At 38.6% G+C, this 19,354-nt stretch overlaps 1 protein-coding gene across 2 annotated transcripts in view; it reads left to right on the top strand.

The window, feature by feature from the left end:
- The window catches only part of DNAH7 (dynein axonemal heavy chain 7), a 270,159-nt gene that overhangs the window by 137,992 nt on the left and 112,813 nt on the right, over nucleotides 1-19,354 (top strand). For both annotated transcript variants that reach the window (XM_030328070.1, XM_030328069.1), the window contains 5 exons: nucleotides 3,337-3,463; nucleotides 4,929-5,148; nucleotides 9,570-10,442; nucleotides 12,714-12,943; nucleotides 17,675-18,005. In XM_030328070.1, the coding sequence (XP_030183930.1) occupies nucleotides 3,337-3,463; nucleotides 4,929-5,148; nucleotides 9,570-10,442; nucleotides 12,714-12,943; nucleotides 17,675-18,005 (1,781 nt within the window). The remainder of the gene's footprint in view (nucleotides 1-3,336; nucleotides 3,464-4,928; nucleotides 5,149-9,569; nucleotides 10,443-12,713; nucleotides 12,944-17,674; nucleotides 18,006-19,354) is intronic.

Here is a 19,354-nt window from a genome sequence, read left to right as displayed (position 1 = left end):
TTGTGATTACGAAGATTGAGAATCAGTCTGGTTATACCTAGAAAGATAGCTGGAGAAAGAAAGAGAAACCCAACTGGACAACTGAGTTACACTTTCTTGTGTATATATTTTCTCTGTGTCTTCTTTGTGACCTATGGAAATATAGTACAATGGTCAACACTATGAAGTGGGTTACCTTGCTTGGGGCCATTCTCCCACCAATTCTTCCAAATCCTTTTTCTCCCACCTTCTGGCACTTTGCTCTGAACTTCCTGTCTCTGCATTCTAAGGATCCAGATGCCCCTGGAGCAGCTCATTTCCCTCTCTTTTATTCCTTAATCCTTCAACTGTATGAAATTCCCTTTTCCGCTACTCCAATCAAGTCTCATTCTAGTGAGTCTTTGGATTTGGACAGGCTGTTAAGAAGAATTGAAGTAGCAAATAGTCAAAAGAATTAGCCCTTAAACATTCTTTGCGTATCTCAAGGGAAATTGATAAACTCAAAGGAATTTCTATACAAGGGAAATTTTTTTATGCTGGGGTATCGAAAGTGGCTTGATTCAAGTAACTGGACATCTTTAACTGTTCTTTTACTGAACTCAAGCTGGTATTCTAGTCTTTATTCATTATGTCTTTGTTTTTCTCTTTGAATCATCCTTGCCAGTTCTTTTAATTAAAAAAATTTTTTTTAATTTATTTAAATGCAAGTTAGTTAACAGATAGTGGAGTCTTCGTTTCAGGGGTAAAATTTATTGATTGATCACTTATATATATCACACCCAGTGCTCATCCCAGCAAGTGCCCTCCTGAGTGCCCATCACTCATTTAGCCCATCCCCCACCCACCAGCCCTCCAACAACTCTCAGTTTCTCTGTATTTAAGAGTCTCTTATGGTTTGCCTCCCTCTCTCTTTTTATCTTATTTTTCATTCCCTTCCCTTATGTTCATCTGTTTTGTTTTGTTTCTTAAATTCCACATATGTGTGAAATCATATGATTTTTATCTTTCTCTGACTAATTTTCTTAGCATAATACACTCAAGTTCTATCCACATTGTTGCAAATGGCAAGATTTCATTCTTTTGATTGCCAAGTAATATTCCATCGTGTATATATGCCACATCTTCTTTATCCATTCATCAGCCAGTGGACATTGTGCTCTTTTCATACTTTGGCTATTGTTGATAGTGCTGCTATAAACATTGGGGTGCATTTGCCCCTTGAAATCAGCATTTTTGTATCCTTTGGATAAATACCTAGTTGTTATTCTAGTCTTTAAAAATTTCTTTTCTCTTTAAAAATAAAAAAAAATAAAAAGGCACCTGGGTAGTTCAGTCGGTTGAGCATCAGATCTCTGCTCAGGTCATGATCTCGCTGCTCATGAGTTCAAGCTCCACATTGGGCTCTGTGCTGACAGCTTGGAGCCTGGAGCCTGCTTCAGATTCTGTGTCTCCCTCTTTCTCTGCCCCTCCTCCCCCTCTCAAAAATAAATAAACCTTTAAAAATTTTTTTAATTCCTTTTTTCTATATACCATTTCTTCAAGGAATCCCTTTGGTATTTGCCTCCTAACCCCTGAACTTATCTTCCCTATAATGCAGTTAGTTTGCTCTGAGTCAGTAATTGCTCTCAGCACACTTTCTGGACCACTTCAAATGCTTTTTTTCTTTTCTTTTTTTCTTCCAAGTTTTTATTTAAACTCCAGTTAGTTAACATACAGTGTAATGTTAGTTTCAGGTGTAGGACTCAGTGATCCATCGCTTGCTTACATTTAACAACCAATGTTCATCATAAATGCCCTCCATAATACCCATCCCCCATTCAGCTCATCCCCCATCTACCTCCCCTCCAGCAACCCTCAATTTGCTCTCTATAGTTAACAGTCTGGTTTATGGTTTGCCTCTGTTTTCTTTCTTTCTTTCTTTTTCTTTCTTTCTTTCTTTCTTTCTTTCTTTCTTTCTTTCTTTTCTTTTCTTTTCTTTTCTTTTCTTTTCTTTTCTTTCTTTTCTTTTCTTTTCTTTCTTTTCTTCTTTCCTTCCTTCCTTCCTTCCTTCCTTCCTTCCTTCCTTCCTTCCTTTCTCCCTCCCTTCCTCCCTCCCTTCCTTCCTTCCTTCCTTCTTTTTTTTTAACAAGATTCTTTTGTTCCTGGGTCTCAGACTTGGTTCTACTTTGCCTCTCTCCTACTACCCAAGCCAGTCATTTGTATCACATGTCCACTTTGCCCTGTTCCTTCGGGGACTGGACAGAGGAGTAGTCTGAAGCCATGAGGTATCTTTCCCTCTTGGACCCCATTTTCTAAACACATCACCATTTATGAATGATCTTTGGGAGGAAAAGTTGAAGACAGAGCTGGGAGATGTGATGTCTGGCCTTTGCTTCATTGACTGTTTCACCATCTCCTTAAGCTCGCCCCAGCGCATCAGCGTTCTTTATATTAAGTTTGTAAATACCATAGGCAAACACAGTTGTTTTGATGTGTAGACTACCAGTTATATACTTCACACATTTCTCATATTTTCAGAATGAGCACCAGATAATTCAGTGATAGAAGCAAATACAGATTTACCTGGTTTTAAACAAATATAAAACATGAACCTACATATTTTTATGCAAAAATATGTGTTAGAGATATCACATACTTCTAAAATTACTTCGTTTCTAAAGATTTCATGATAGAATGCCCTTAAAAAGCAAATGTAATTTGCTTATGCATTTAAACATAACATCAATAATTTTTTCAGGTGATGTTACATTCTAAGTCTGTTATTAAAGCTTAATATTTAAAAATGTAGTCATTATTTCATGAAAGTGAGATAATCCCCCAGTTTTTTAAAATACAAGTCAATGAAGTGGCCCCACAAGCCACATAGACTAGTCCTCAGGAAATTCATTTTAGGATGTGGGGGAAGAATTAGGCTATGTGTCAAGATGGTGCTGAATTTCACCCATGTGGGAATGACGCTAAAGTTTGATCAGTCGTGTTCCCCAATATTGTAGACAATATTACTATTGTATAATGTCATATCTGAATATTACATTGTAATGAGGATGTTTATAGTTTACTGCTTTGGGCTCTATGAGTCACAGAGAAGGTGGCTGATAGCTTTCTGTCTGGTCTCATTTCTTTTGGTAAATAGACCTGACCTAAGAACTCAATCAGATAATTCAACTAGAAAAAAGACTTAGTGAATTTGAGGGGAAAACTGTTTTCAGGTCACGGTTACCCGCATAATTGCTCTTCATTTCTCTGGATGCTGTGAATTTGTCCTCTTTCAAGTTATTTTATGCTATAAAATATCGGAGAAAAAAATTCTAGTGTGTAGCAGTAATGTTGTTAAGAGTTACTGTTTTTAATATTTAGGTGGTGGTCGAAATCCAATAACTCCCCGATACATGCGACATTTTAATATTATAACAATCAATGAGTTTAGTGATAAATCCATGTTTGCGATCTTCTCTAGAATCTTAACCTGGCATTTAAAGATCTGGTAAGTAATTTAAAGTGTGTTTCTTTTTTCATTATGGGGTATAAAGTCTTTTGGAAACGTATCAATATAAGTAGTGCTTCTCCAACTTTTCCATGAAAACATCCCTAGATAAAGATAACAGGTAACACTGCTCTCCTCTGCTGCTCACATCTCCAGGTATGGGAGCATAACACAAGGGGACAGGGTACCTTTTTCTTTTTGTCTGAAGTCTTGGGTTTTAGCCCCCAAATCCATACAAATTTTGCACTCTGCTGTTTAATATGTCCACATTGGAATTGTCAATATTTTGAATTTTCACCGTGTAGTACAATTAATGCTGGAAAGATTTATGCCAGGTTTGTCCTGTGACTTTGATACCCTGTAGGGAATTCCCCCAGAAGGTTCACGTCCAAGTTTGAGTGTAGCTTGTACCCTGGAGAAATGTTGTTCTCTAGCTCTGGCCATTCAGTGCTTTTCAACGTGATGAACGGAGGTTCAGGAGCCAAGTAGACCTGGGCAGTGCAAGTCTCAGTTCCCTGCTGTCCGTTCTCAGGTAATTGTCATTCCTTGCCCTCTCCTGTGATGATGGAGGAGGACAGCTGGCTCTTCCTCGAGCCAGAAGTTAAGATAGTCCGTTTTTCTAAATGGATATTCATTTCCCATGTTCTTTCTACCCTAATTGTGCCCTTTGCCCCTGTTTTTTTTAATCCTGCCACTCTATTTATTTCACTTTCTTTTTAACTTTCCTTTTTCTTTTTCTCTTTTTCTTATTTTTCCCATATTTTTATTTCCTTCCTTATTTTCTCTGAAAATAGTCATTTCACCAGTGTTCCTCAGAGATTTTATTTATTTATTTATTTATTTATTTATTTATTTATTTATTTATTTTAACATTTATTAATCTTTGAGAGACAGAGAGAGAGACAGAGCATAAGCAGGCAAGGGGCAGATAGAGGGAGACACAGAATCTGAAGCAGGCTCCAGGTTCTGAGCTGTCAGCACAGAGCCTGATGTGGGGCTCGAACCCACGAACAGTGAGATCATGACCTGAGCTGAAGTCAGATGCTCAACCGACTGAGACACCCAGGTGCCCCAAGGGATCCATTTATATGCAACTGAGAATGATGAGGGGTGAAAGAAGTTAGGACACATTTGTCTAGTGGATACTGGATTTGAGTTACATAATCCGGGTTCCTTGGCTGGCTCTTCTGTTCACTTACGTGGGTAATTTTAAGTCCATTACATTGGTCCTGGCTTCCTGTGGAGTTTCTTTGAACATAAAATAAAATAATGAATGGAAAGTTATTGTAAAAGAAATTAAAATTCTATCATCATTATTATTATTGGAAAAAGAAATGGTAATCTTGTAAATTAAATCAATTGGTTCAATCAGAAAAATTTTGCACTAGACATGTTAAATATCATTTATCTATGTATGTATGTATCATATTTGCTAACGCTTTCTTTTTTATCAAATTTTTTTAAGTTATAAATTTCCAGATGATTTTCTAGATTTGACCACACAAATTGTAAATGGTACCATGACTCTGTATAAAGAAGCCATGAAAAATCTGTTGCCTACACCAGCTAAATCTCACTACTTGTTCAACCTCCGTGATTTCTCTCGCGTTATTCAGGGGGTTTGTTTATCAAGACCAGAAACAGCAGAAACCAAAGAAGTGATTAAGCGTCTCTGGGTTCATGAGGTAAATTTTCATGTTATTGACAATTGGCTAAAAAGAAACATTTAGCAATTTATATTGTTGAAATGTATTCAGCTATTTGGTATTATGAAGGCCAATCAATGATCAAGGTAATTTAAAAGAATAGTTAACACTAATATATGTCATGATATTTAAAATGCTTTATCTCGCAGTTTTAGAAATTTTTGTTGACATTTAAGATATTTTGAAGTAGGTATCACTTTGGGTCAATCTTTTTTAAGTTACTTAATCCTTGTTAGTTTTATTGTAAATAATTTTTGAGGTGGAATACTTTTTAAGTAATTGATTTTATAAGAAGTGAACGCATTTATTTACATTACTTGCAATATTTCCTTGCCAAAAAACTGCAGAGCAAACTAGTTTTGAGAGCACACAAACTATGTAAAAATATATTTAAGTTATCTCTGGGAAGAGGTATGTGGGTGAATATTTTCTTGTAAAAACTTGTGGAAAGAGAGAGAGAGAATACAAAAAACAAGACAGCAGAAATAATAATTCAATATTTTAAAAATAGGGGCGCTAGGTGGCTCAGCCGGTTAAGCGTCCAACTTCAGCTTAGGCCATGATCTCGTGATTCATGGATTCGAGCCCCGTGTCAAGCTCTGTGCTGACAGCTTAGAGCCTGGAGCCTGCTTTGCATTCTGTATCTTCTTCTCTCTCTACCCCTCCCCTACTCATGCTCTTTATCTCTGTCTCTCAAAAATAAATAATCGTTAAAAAAAATAAAAATATTTTAAAAATAGACAATGAATATAGGAAAGTTAAAGAAAAATGTTTTATTTTTAACATATAAGTAATATAGCTATTTTAATTTAATAATGTAGTTAAGAAATTAGAAAATGGAATGTGCTGGTATGTTAAAACCATGTGCTGTGGAGACATAAGTTTCTAAAGGGTGTTTACAAATTCCATTTCTGTTGGCTTTTTATTCTACAGTCTGAATTCCTAAATCCTCACACATTCAAATATATGTCCAAATGAAAGTCTATTCTGGGTGGCTAAGTAGGTTAAGGATCTGACTTCAGCTCAGGTCATGATCTCGTGGTTTGTGAGTTCGGGCACGGTTTGAGATCAAGCCCCGCGTCGGGCTCTGTACTGACAGCTCAGAGCCTGGAGCCTGCTTCAGATTCTGTGTCTCCCTCTCTCTCTGCCCCTCCCCTACTTGCTCTCTCTCTCTCTCTCTCTCTCTCTGAAAAATAAATAAACATTTAAAAGGGGAAAAAAAGTCCATTCTACTCAAGTATTTTGGCCACAGCAAGGTCCCTAAAAGTAATTTTTTGGAAAAGTATGATCTGTGATTCTTACTGTACTCTTCTGCAGGTCCCTTAGTTGCCTGAGTGGGATCTGTATTTGGGGACACAGACGCAGGCTCTAAGTCTAGTAGGCCACAGAGTGATAGAAATAGCTGAAAGGTGGAGAGGGAGAGAGATGTGAGAGAAGGATGTCACTGACTTCATCAAAAGAGTTAATTTTGTCAGCAGCCAAATCTTGCTCTAGGAAGATCTGGCATCCTCCACTTGAGCTTCACCCTTGATATTCCTTCTGCCTAGAATACTCTTCCCCCCGTTATCCACAAAGCCTGCCTACTTCCTTAAGGTCTCTGCCCAAATATCCTCTTTCCATAGAGGCTTGCCTGAGGCCATCCCTACCTGCCATAGCTCTTTTTCCTTTAACCTTTTTCTTCATAACACTGAACATCACTTGACATTGCCTATATTTTGGCTTATTTAATGTCTCTACTGGAAAAGAAGCTTGCTGAAAGCAGCATCTTTACTTACTCTGTACTTACCCCAGTGCCTGACACATGGCAAGGACACAGCAAATATTGTGTGAGTGCATAAGGGGAGGAAGAAAGGCAGTCTTATGATACATGACATGTTTCATCACTTGGGATTATACATACCATTGCTTTCTTTGATTCGTGGGAGCAGTTCATATGTGCTATTATATACTTATAGTATGTGCCATTACTCTTTATACTTTTCCAAATCTCATGCTGCCTTTGATGGTAGATTATTGAGTTTTGACGCTGGCTGTTGAGCTCTTAGACCATTTAATGAGATCCTTAATATAATAACTTGAAATTTTTTTATTAAAAAACTTTTTTTTATTACCTTTATTTATTTTTGAGAAAGTGAGACAGAGCGCTAATGGGGGAGGGGCAGAGAGAGGAGACACAGAATCCGAAGCAGTCTCCAGGCTCTGAGCAAGCATTCAGCACAGAGCCCGACGTGGGGTTCGAACCCATGAACCATGAGACCATGACCTGAGCTGAAGTCAGATGCTTAATTGACTGAGCCACCCAGGTGCCCGAATAACTTGCGATTTTTAATGGCTACTTCATATAACATAATGAGTTTAAGTCCTCAGTTCAAAACCTTATAATAGCACTTTATTAAGAGGGATTAACAATAAAAGTCTGGTGGCCCATAAGATGTTATATGTGTACCTCTTTCCTGGTTCCCCTCAGGCTGCCTCCTTCTCTCACATTCATTCAGCCTTCACCATCAGCACAGGCCTCCTGGCTATTCTCTCTTCCTGGAATGCTCTTACCCCAGATATTGATCCTGTGGGTTAGCTTTATACTGCCTTTGATCAAATGTCTCCCTGTCGATGAGGTCCACATTGACCACCCTCGTGAATATCACAGGCTCATACCCCATCAACGGTTCCAGTCTTTCTTGACTTGCTCTATTTTTCTTATTTTCATAGCATTTGTCAGCATCTAACATGCCATATAATTTATTTGTTTTGCTTATTGTCCATCTCTCTCAGATAGTGGGCAAGCTCCATGAGGGCAGAGTTGCTTTTTATTTTTTTATTTTTTGTCACTGATTTATCCACAGTGCTGAGAACAGGGCTAGGCACATTGTTCTCAACACTTCAAAAAATATGAAGTGATTGAACTTACTTAGCACTCTATTTGGGCTTTGTTTCTATTCACTCAAAAAAGATTTCCTGAGGGTCTAATATATGTCAGATACTACGCTGAGTGTGCTTTTCCTTTCCAGACCCTTTCACCAAACTAGAGGACCTAATATAATTTTACTAAATAGTCTTCAAGGTATGAAACTGGCTTACTAGTTTACATTCCCTCTGGTTTCTCCATGGCTTTCAAATGTTAGCATGCATAACATCTGATTTGCTTGTTAAATATAAATAGTCTGCACAAGGGATCCAAAGAAAAAATAAATTGGATGTCATCAAAGTTAAACATTTTCATGCTACAAAGGACACTATCTAGATAGTGAAAAGATAGCCTGTAGAATGGGGAAAAATAGCTTCAAGTCATAGATCTGATCAGTGTCTAATATCCAGAAAACATAAAGAATTATTACAACTCAACAGTAGAAGACAAATAACCCAATTTAAAAGTGGGAAAAACATTTGAATCGACATGTCTCCAAAGATGATATGGCCAATAAGCACGTGAAAAGATGTTCAACATCTTTAGTCATCAGCGAAATGCAAATCACCACCCCAGTGAAGTTTACCTCACACCCACTAAGATGGCTGCAATAAAAAAAAAACAGGCAAGGATGGTGGTGGAATCATAGCCCTCATGTACTGCTTGTGGAAATGAAAAATGGTGCACCTACTTTGAAAGACAGCTTGGTAGTTCCTTAAAATGTCAAACATAGAGATACCAGCAATTCTGCTCCTAGCCATGTACCCAAGAGAATAGAAAACACGTGTCCACACAAAAACCTATACCCAAATATTATTAGAATTATTCATAATAGCCCCAAACTGGAAACAACTCAGATATACATCAGCTGATGAATAAACAAAATGTGACATAGATAGATAGATAGATCATATATGTATATATATAGTGGAATTTTATTCAGCCCTGAAAAGAAATACTGATGCATGCTACAGCATGAATGAACCTAGAAAGCATCATGCCAAGTGAAAGAAGCCAGACACAAAAAGGTGACATATTATATGATCCCATTTATATGAAATGTGCAGAGTAAGAAAATTTGTAGTGACAGAAAGTAGATTAATGGTGGTAATGTAATGCAGTGCAGGTATTACTATTTCCATTCTGTACATAAAGAAGCTGATGCAGATAGGTTTACTAATTGCCCCCAAATGCCAGAAGTTTTGCTGACAAATATATGCACTGCTTATATGATACATGTATCAGTCTGCTAGGGCTACCATAACAGAACGCCACAGTTCGTCTGAACCTGGTCTTTGGTTTGTAAAAAAAAAAAAAAAAAAAAAAAAAAGCTTGTAATAAGAAATACAAATTTTTAATAAATATGGGCCTATTTAGATTTAAAAAAAATAAATTTCCTGAGAGTACTTTTTATACTACTTGAGATTAGTATGTAAATAAAACTACAAAAATAGAAGAATCCATTCCTAATGCTGCTGCTTGATTATCATTACAGGTCCTTAGAGTGTATTATGATCGCCTTCTGGATAATGCAGATAGAAGTTGGCTTATCAACTACATTCAAGAAATTTTGGTAAAATACATGGATGAAGATTTTCATGAGCTTTTCCAAGCTTTAGACTTTGATAATGATGGAGTCGTAGGAGAAGACGACTTGCGGAGCTTGATGTTTTGTGATTTTCACGATCCTAGGAGGGAGGACACCAACTATAGAGAAATTGCAGATGTGGACCATCTTCGGATGATAGTAGAAGTTCACCTAGAAGAATACAACAATATGAGCAAAAAAACCATGAACCTCGTCTTATTCCGATTTGCCATAGAACACATCAGCAGGATTTCCAGGATCCTGAAGCAGCCACGCAGCCATGCTCTTCTGGTTGGTGTTGGAGGGAGTGGAAGGCAGTCTGTCACCAGATTAGCTGCCCACATGGCTGATTATACAGTTTTTCAGGTTGAAATCTCCAAGGGCTATGGTACTTCTGAGTGGCACGAAGATCTAAAGGTCATCTTGAGGAAATGCGCCGAAGGTGAGATGCACGGTGTCTTCCTGTTTACAGACACTCAGATTAAAAGGGAGTCATTTCTAGAAGATGTCAACAATCTGCTGAATGCTGGGGAGGTTCCAAATCTCTTTGCATTAGATGAGAAGCAGGAGATCTGTGATAAGATGCGTCAGTTAGATCGCCAACGGGATAAAACCAAACAAACAGATGGAAGCCCCATAGCTCTTTTCAATATGTTTCTCGATCGCTGCCGCAACCAACTGCACGTGGTCCTCGCCATGAGTCCCATTGGAGATGCATTTCGGATTCGCCTTAGGAAGTTCCCTGCTCTTGTTAACTGCTGTACCATTGACTGGTTTCAGGTATTGCCATGTAAATTTTAGATAGACTCCTAAAAATGTTGTGTCGCCATCATCATCTTGACTTACTTTATAGACTCCCCCCTCCAAAAAAAAATGTAGTTTAGCAGAATCATCTAAACTACAAGAATTTTCTAGTTCAAAAAATCTTCACGATAGAAAAAAAAAACATTTTATTCTTAATAAATACCATCATTGGGGCGCCTGGGTGGCGCAGTCGGTTAAGCGTCCGACTTCAGCCAGGTCACGATCTCGCGGTCCGTGAGTTCGAGCCCCGCGTCAGGCTCTGGGCTGATGGCTCAGAGCCTGGAGCCTGTTTCCGATTCTGAGTCTCTCTCTCTCTCTGCCCCTCCCCCATTCATGCTCTGTCTCTCTCTGTCCCAAAAAATAAATAAACGTTGAAAAAAAAAATTTAAAAAAAAAAAATAAATAAATAAATACCATCATTAACCTCAATATACTATAGAAGGTTTTAGGATAAATTTGGGTGTCAGTCAGGGTCCTGACAGGGATCAGCACACTGGAAGGCTCCACTGAGGAAAGATGAATGAAGGCACCACTCACAGAGGTGTAGGTGGGGGTAAATGAACTGAGAGGAGATGGTGAAACAGTGAGGAAGGGGTGGAACATAGTAGGGAGTTGTTATTATAATTTGGGTATAAAGGGGCATTGGGAGGAGAACGTGTCGCTGGAGCTTGGAGCTGTGGAAGTAGGACTACCTGACAGGAGCAGGAACCCAAAACCTGCCTAAGCTTCTGCTGGAAAGGAAGGGAGGACATAAATGTGCCTGCCTCCACCCTCCAATCTTTTTCTGATAGTCAAATCCAGCAGGAAGTCAAAAGGAAGAAATCCAGAGTGATACTTTTGGTAGTAAACTTCAGAATGAGGAAGCACAGAGCAGATGAGATCAGAGTGTGTGGTGGGAAGTTTGTGGGCTGTGGCAGAGGTCCCATGAGGGAGAGCCAACCTCTAAGCATTTTTGACCTTGGGGAATTGACATAACCCCTCTGCTCTTCCATTTCCTGCTACGATTGTTTCATGCAAAACATATTTATGGAACTCTTGCTCAATAGCAGGTACGATCCTAAATGCTGGAAGTAAAAAAAAAAAAAAAATGAAATAGATGGGGCTTCTGCACTCCTCGAGCTTACTTTCTAGAGACAGACAAATTAACAAAAAATCATTCTGTTCTCAGGCTAGCATATGGGGAGTAAAAGGCTTTCTGAGTAGGTGATCTTTACAAGGAAACAAGGCAGACAAAAAGCGTCAGTACTGAGAGGACCTCGGCATATCTAGTGAAGGCAAGGGGCTGTGGAAGGAATGAGTGTGTGAGGTAACATGGGGTAGCAGGTGCAGGAGAACTGAGGGAAAAGCAGCAGAAGTGAGGTCAGAAAGGTGGGAAGAACCGTGTGACAGGCAGAGATTTATAAGTTGGTTTTGGATTTGAAATATACTGGGAAGTCTTTGAAGGATTATAAATTGGAGAGATGAGATGATTTACATTTTGAAAAAATCACCTTGCCAGGTGTAGAGAGCACACAAGCAGGGAGACCAGTTAGAACACTGTTGGAATATTTCAAGCAGATGAAAACAGAGTTGAATTGGGGTGGTTGTTGTAGATGTAGGAAGAAGAGAAAGGATTTGGAAGCTACTGTAGGGTCAGTGCCCACAGAACTTGTTTATGGGATGGATGGAAGGTTGAGGAACAGGAGAGTTACCAAGGCTGATTCCTGCATTTTGGCTGGAGCATGGGGTGGATGGTGGTGGTGTTCACTAAGTTGAGGAAGACAGCAACCATTTTGGGGCAGATAGTTTGGGACATGTTTTGGACTTGTTGGAGATACAGGAGGAATCAAGGAGATAGTTGTTCATATGATTCTGGAGTTTAGGGGAAAGGATAATAACATTTACTAGGGAGAATTAATTGGGAGAATTAAATGAGATAATACCAGTAGGATGCACACAGAAATGGACATTCCATAAGTTTAGTTCTTTCCTCTTCCTTGCTCCTACAATACTCATGAACAATTTTTTTAACCTTTGAGCAAGCCATGAAGAGTTAATATTACTTGCACTAGCTACTGGCTCCCTGTCCTAAGCATTGAAGTCCTTGTGTGGGGGGAAGAAGAAGTTCCTCATGGAAGTGTCCCTCCTGCCCCATTCTTCATGTGTCCCTTTCCATTTCAAACACCCATAAATTACTAAGGACTGCAGTAGTAACAGACTTCCACTAGTCATTTTGATCAAGTGCTAAAGCATTTATCTTATATTTAGTCATGGCCTGAAGATGCTCTCCAGGCAGTTGCCTCACGCTTCTTGGAAGAAATTGAAATGTCAGAGGAAATACGAGAAGGCTGTATCAACATGTGTAAAAGCTTCCACACTTCTACTATAGATTTATCAACATCCTTCTTTGTTGAACTTCAAAGATACAATTATGTGACTCCTACTTCTTATCTTGAATTAATCTCCACTTTCAAACTGTTGTTGGAAAAGAAAAGAAGGTAAAAATGAAATTTCATATTTCTAAGTAAGCAATGGTGGTTTAAAAATATTTGTACAAAAATGACATGGTTATGATGTTAAAGAGATTTATTTTGCATATGCGTATGCATATACATATATATGAACTGTGAGTTTTGTTAAATCTTTAAATGATGTATTCCACAAACATTTGTAGGATTGGGAGAAGGTCTGATGCATTGTCTTGAACATCCTAAGTGCATAATCATAGTTGTTGAAAGAATAAAGGTGGGCCTCTCAGAGCTGGGCTAGGACTCCAGGATCCTTTGACAATGATATTGAGTAAACACCAATAGAATTTTTTTTTTATAAGTAATTAGATAAAACTGCAGAGTAGCTGAAACCCAGAGACAGCTACTCTGTCTACCTAGCCAACTTTCCTTCTTTAAACTTTCGTTTGAAAACATTGATAGAAATATCAATCAGCTTAACATACTACAGAATGTATCAGAGTGAGTTCTTAATGTCGTTGAGGGTGACTTATAGTGCAAAAGTATTATTCAGAAGCTTCTGTGGTTCCATAAAACACTCAATATATTATAAAATGTAAAAACATTATTTTAAGCTAGAAAGCTAGAAGTTTAGAAGTTTTAGTGATCTGCCTTCTAAGGGAGCTTTTAGCTAATGTTTGATCATATTCAAAAAGTTATTTAAATAAATTTTTTTACATTGCATTTATAATCTTTAATAGTTTTTATTTCCCTTTGAGGTCTGATTTAACCAATCAAACTTTCCTAGGTCCTTATATAATTTATAAAATCTAGTCAGTTAAACTAATACATAGGGTGAGCCTTACGTTCTTTTAATTGTTTGAATATTATCTATAAACTTTGAGATATTTTTACCTTAAAACAGAAGTCTATCTTAAATATAGAGAACAAACAGAGGGTTACTGGAGGGATTGTGGAAGGGGGGATGGGCTAAATGGGTAAGGGGTACCCTTACTCCTGAAATCATTGTTGTACTATATGCTAACTAACTTGGATGTAAATTAAAAAAAAAAACACAACAAAAAACAGAGTCTATCTCTTGCTCAATTGCACAATTTATACTGGACTATAAGGTTAATCTGTTAGTCTAACAGACCAAATTCTTCTAAATATTAAAAATATATACTTAAAACACCAATGTAGGGGCGCCTGGGTGGCGCAGTCGGTTAAGCGTCCGACTTCAGCCAGGTCACGATCTCGCGATCCGTGAGTTCGAGCCCCGCGTCAGGCTCTGGGCTGATGGCTCAGAGCCTGGAGCCTGTTTCCGATTCTGTGTCTCCCTCTCTCTCTGCCCCTCCCCCGTTCATGCTCTGTCTCTCTCTGTCCCAAAAATAAATAAACGTTGAAAAAAAAAAATTAAAAAAAAAAAAACACCAATGTCACAGATTTCATGCCACAAAAATATTAACACAAAGATTAATGTTTGCATATTAACTGTTAATTTTAAATCTTCCTGTGCTAACCGACTATGTGAAGCATTTGAAGCACCTTTTTTCGTACTGTCCAGGATGCTACCTAGATCCTGGTAGGACCCTCCTCATCCATATTGACAGTGACTATTGTAATACCTTCTCCAGCTCGGGTGTCCGGGCTTTCCTGTGCACCATGATCCATACCCCTGTGTTTGAATGCTACTATTAGTACTTTCTGTATCTACCTAGTGAAATCTGCAACCCCTACCCAGGGCTGCTACATGAATTGGCTGAATTTTATAATTGCTTTGGCTGTCAAAATAATTATCTTTTCATGTAGATCTTATGATCTTTAACTTAAAGGAATCTTGCCTTTTTTTTTTTTTCTTCCATATTTTCCCATCCAGGAGGATTGACACCTTTTAGAGAGTCTGATTAAATTTTGGTCACTTAGGGGCACCTGGGTGGCTCAGTCGGTTGAGTGTCCAACTTCGGCTCAGGTCATGATCTCACAGTTCGTGGGTTCGAGCCCCGCATCAGGCTCTGTGCTGACGGCTCAGAGCCTGGAGCTTGCTTCGGATTCTGTGTCTCCCTCTCTCTCTGCCCCTCCCCCACTCACACTTTGTCTCACTCTGTTTCTCAAAAATAAATAAATGTAAAAAAAAATTGAAAAAATAAATTTTGGTCACTTATATCTCTATTTGTACACTCACAAGGTTTAAGGCCATCCTAACTGAAAGAAATATTATGAAAACGAGATAGAAAGTTATAGGAGGATTGAAAGCAATAATTTTCTAGGAATTTTTTCAATATTCTTCTTGGCCTTTCATATCTTCCTCTCTTATAACAAAAAATTCTCCTTTACCTCAACCATCCTGTGGTTACTCTTCCCTTAATGGCTAATGCCTTCAGATGTCTTTAGAGCCAGGCACTATGGTAACCTAGAAGCAAGGAGGTCAACTGCCAGGACACCAAGAGTTTAGCTAGCAAATCATCACATGGGCTGAGCCACAATATGAAAACTCTTCATGCCGGCAGCAGTGAGACCTTTCCTGTTTTGTTCAACTAAAACCAGACTCACAGATAATACGGTATCATGTATCCACTCCCCTCAGTTCCCATTATGTCAAGTATTTTGCTGATTCAGAGGGAATCAACAACGTATGACAAAACATGGTATACCCTCACCTTTTCTTTTTTTTTCTTCCAAGCTTTTATTTAAATTCAGGTTAGTTAACATGTGGTGTAGTATTGGTTTCAGGAGTAGAATTTAGTGATTCATATAACACCCAGTGCTTATCCCAACAAGTGTCCTCCTTAATGCCCATCACCCATTTAGCCTATTCTCTGCCCACCTCTCCTGCAGCTACGCTCAGTTCTATAGTTAAGAGTGTCTTATGATTTGCCTCCCTCTCTGTTTTTATGTTATTTTATTTTTCCTTCCCTTCCGCTCTGTTCCTCTGTTTTGTTTCTTAAATTCCACATGAGTAAAATCATATGGCATTTGTCTTTCTCTGACTGACATATTTAATTTAGCATAATACACTCTAGTTCCATCCATATCATTGCAAATGGCAAGATTTCATTCTTTTTATGGTTGTGTAATATTCCATTGTAGATGCATACCACATCTTCTTTATCCATTCATCAGTTGACGGACGTTTGGGATCTTTCCATAATTTGGCCATTGTTGCTAATGTTGCTGTAAACATTTGGGTGCATATACCCCTTTGTATCCTTTGGGCAAACATTTGGGTGCATGTGCCCCATATTTTTGTATCCTTTGGGTAAATATTCAGGAGTGTAATTGCTGGGTGGTAGGGTAGTTGTATTTTTAACTTTTTGAGTAACCTCCATACTGTTTTCCAGAGTGGCTGCACCAGATTGCATTCCCAGCAACAGTGCAAGAGGGTTCCCCTTTCTCTGTATCCTCGCCAACATCTGTTGTTTCTTGAGTTGTTAAATTTAGCCATTCTGATAGGTGTGAGCTAGTATCTCATTGTGGTTTTAATTTGTGTTTCCCTGATGGTGAGTGATGTTCAGCATCGTTTCATGTGTCTATTAGCCATTTGGCATACCCTCACTTCTAAATTTTTTTTTAACCCCTCTGTGGCCGTCTTTTTAATGTTCCCCTGGTTAACCTATTCCAGCTTGGATCAGATAAGCCCTCAGCTGAAGGGCGTGCTTCTGCCTTTAGACAGTTATCAGGTTGGTTTGTTATCTACTCCAACCTCCTTTTTGAAGATGATTTCAAAAATGTGTCACCTTTTACTTTGAAACATTGTGGTATATCAAATACTTAAAATGAAACAAATTAGGAGCACCTGAGTGGCTCAGTTGGTTAAGCATTTGACTATGGATTTTGGCTCAGGTCCTGATCTCACGGTTGGTGAGTTCGAGCCTTGCACTGGGCTCCATGCTGACAGTGCAGTGCCTGCTTGGAATCCTCTCTCTCTCTCTCTCTCTCTCTCTCTCTCTCTCTCTCTCTCTCTCTCTCTCTCCCTTCCTCCCTCCCTCCCTCCCTCCCTCCCTCCCTTTCTCTCTGCCCCTCCCCTACTTGTGCACACTCATGCTTTCTCTAAATAGATAGATGATAGGTAGATAGATAGATAGATATAAAGAAACAAATTATAAAGAAGAGTTTCTCTACATTTAATGGATAATTATCCAGAGACATATATGAATGCAGATAAAAAATTTAAAGCACATTAAAATACTACTATATTCCTAATCAAGTATTATTACCTTGTAGTCATTTTGTACCAAAAAAGTGTTGAGTTATATTATCTATCCTATTTGTCACTTTTGTCTTCATAAAAAATTATTTCAAGATATTGAACACTTCTTAAAATCATCGGGCACCTTTGCAAGCATTCAAAGTCCTATATTTCGGTCCCTGAAGTCTATTTGAAAGATATGATTGTAAAAAGGTTTTAAGGAACATTAGTGTTGTAGTAATAAACTTCCCAAAGTGACTAAACTTAGAGGGCATGCCATTCATTTTGATAAAGAGCACTCCTTGCCTTATGCCTAGTATCTAATCACAGAATAACTTTTGAATTTCTGTTACATGCCTGGATATTGGGCTAGGTAGTGGAAATAGAAAAACAAGCACGGCTTATTTTTGGCTCTTAATCGTGCACAATGCAGTGTTCTAAAGTTCATATTTTTTGACAAATGGTGATGTGAAAATCTTTCATACCGCTCCCTTAGTTATGTCTGGAAAAATTCTGCAAAGCTCAAGAATTTTTTTTTTCCTTAAAGGATACAGAACTTGATGCCTAACCTTGTTTTATCTGTTTGCTCCCAGTGAAGTAATGACAATGAAGAAGAGGTATGAAGTGGGTTTGGACAAACTGGATTCCGCTGCATCCCAAGTAGCCACCATGCAATCTGAGTTAGAAGCTCTACATCCACAATTAAAAGTTGCCAGCAAAGAGGTGGATGAAATGATGGCAGTCATCGAGAGGGAGTCGGCGGAAGTCGCCAAAACTGAAAAAATAGTGAAAGCTGATGAGACCATAGCAAACGAACAAGCTATGGCCGCCAAAGCCATCAAAGACGAGTGTGACGCTGACCTGGCAGGGGCCTTGCCGATATTAGAGTCGGCGCTGTCTGCCCTTGATACTCTCACGGCACAGGTGAGAACACGGTGACACTCTCGAAGACACGCATCATCACAGCCTGAGAGTGTTCACCGTTGTGGCCTACCATCTGCTCTGTCTGTCCCAATTAGTCTCCACATTTAATGCAATCGAAATCATTTTCAAATTGGCGAAAGAATTCCCTAATTGACCTGGCAAAAAAGCAATGCGTGCGCCCATGAATTTGGGAAAAGTAGGGGCGCCCGGGTCGCTTAGTTGGTTAAGCCTCCGACTTCAGCTCAGATCACGATCTTGCAGTTCCTGGGTTTGAGCCCTGCGTGGGGCTCTGTGCTGACAGCTCAGAGCCTGAGCCTGCTTTGGATTCTGTGTCTCCCTCTCTCTGTGTCCTTCCCCCATTCATGTTGTCTCTCTCTTCCTCTCTCTTTGTCTCTCCCTCTCTCTCTCTAATATAAACATTAAAAAAACTTTTTTAATTAAAAAGAATTTTGGAAGAGAAGAAAGCTGCCAAGTTTTATAACCTACCTTGAAAGCTCTGTTCTTTTAAGAACTTTGCACAATAACGGGGCGCCTGGGTGGCGCAGTCGGTTAAGCGTCCGACTTCAGCCAGGTCACGATCTCGCGGTCCGTGAGTTCGAGCCCCGCGTCAGGCTCTGGGCTGATGGCTCAGAGCCTGGAGCCTGCTTCCGGTTCTGTGTCTCCCTCTCTCTCTGCTCCTCCCCCGTTCATGCTCTGTCTCTCTCTGTCCCAAAAATAAATAAAAAACGTTGAAAAAAAATTAAAAAAAAAAAAAAGAACTTTGCACAATAACTTCGCAGCACAATAGTGGACAGAAGCACAAGACTTTAAGTATGTATTTTGATTCTGAGGTGCACCTTTTTCATAGACGCTTTTGTAATTGATATCTACCTTACAGTAGATGTGATAACATAATGTGTTAATGTTTGTTAGTGTTTTGGGTTTTTTATTTTTGTGATACTTAATAATATGCCTTACAATGTTATACTTTATAATAGCATGTCTTAAACTTGATGAAATGTAGTAATAAAAATTTAGATGTGAAAGGGTTTCAGTTAAGAAAGATGAAGGTGATTTTTAAAAGTAGTGTTGAGAATCGTGACTAAACTTTTGGGTGGAGGTAGGAGAGACCATTAGATCCTTTCTTCACACCTCACTTCAAAATAGATTTCAGAATGATTGAAATGTAAATATAAATAGCTATATTACTATAAAATAGTAGAAAATGCAGGTCATGTTTATATCTTGGAGTGGATTAGGTCCTTGGGTTTCTTTGATATGAGAGAAATCAGAAAAAAAAAAAAACTAAGCAAAATTATTTGTAATATATATGCTCTGGATACTTTTCTGTTTTTTCATAACTAATAAAA

This window comes from Lynx canadensis, chromosome C1 (assembly GCF_007474595.2).
Source record: "Lynx canadensis isolate LIC74 chromosome C1, mLynCan4.pri.v2, whole genome shotgun sequence".
In the NCBI taxonomy this organism is placed as follows: domain Eukaryota; kingdom Metazoa; phylum Chordata; class Mammalia; order Carnivora; family Felidae; genus Lynx; species Lynx canadensis.
The sequence above is the reverse complement of the archived record's forward strand: the minus strand, read 5'-3'. Positions and strand labels throughout refer to the sequence as shown.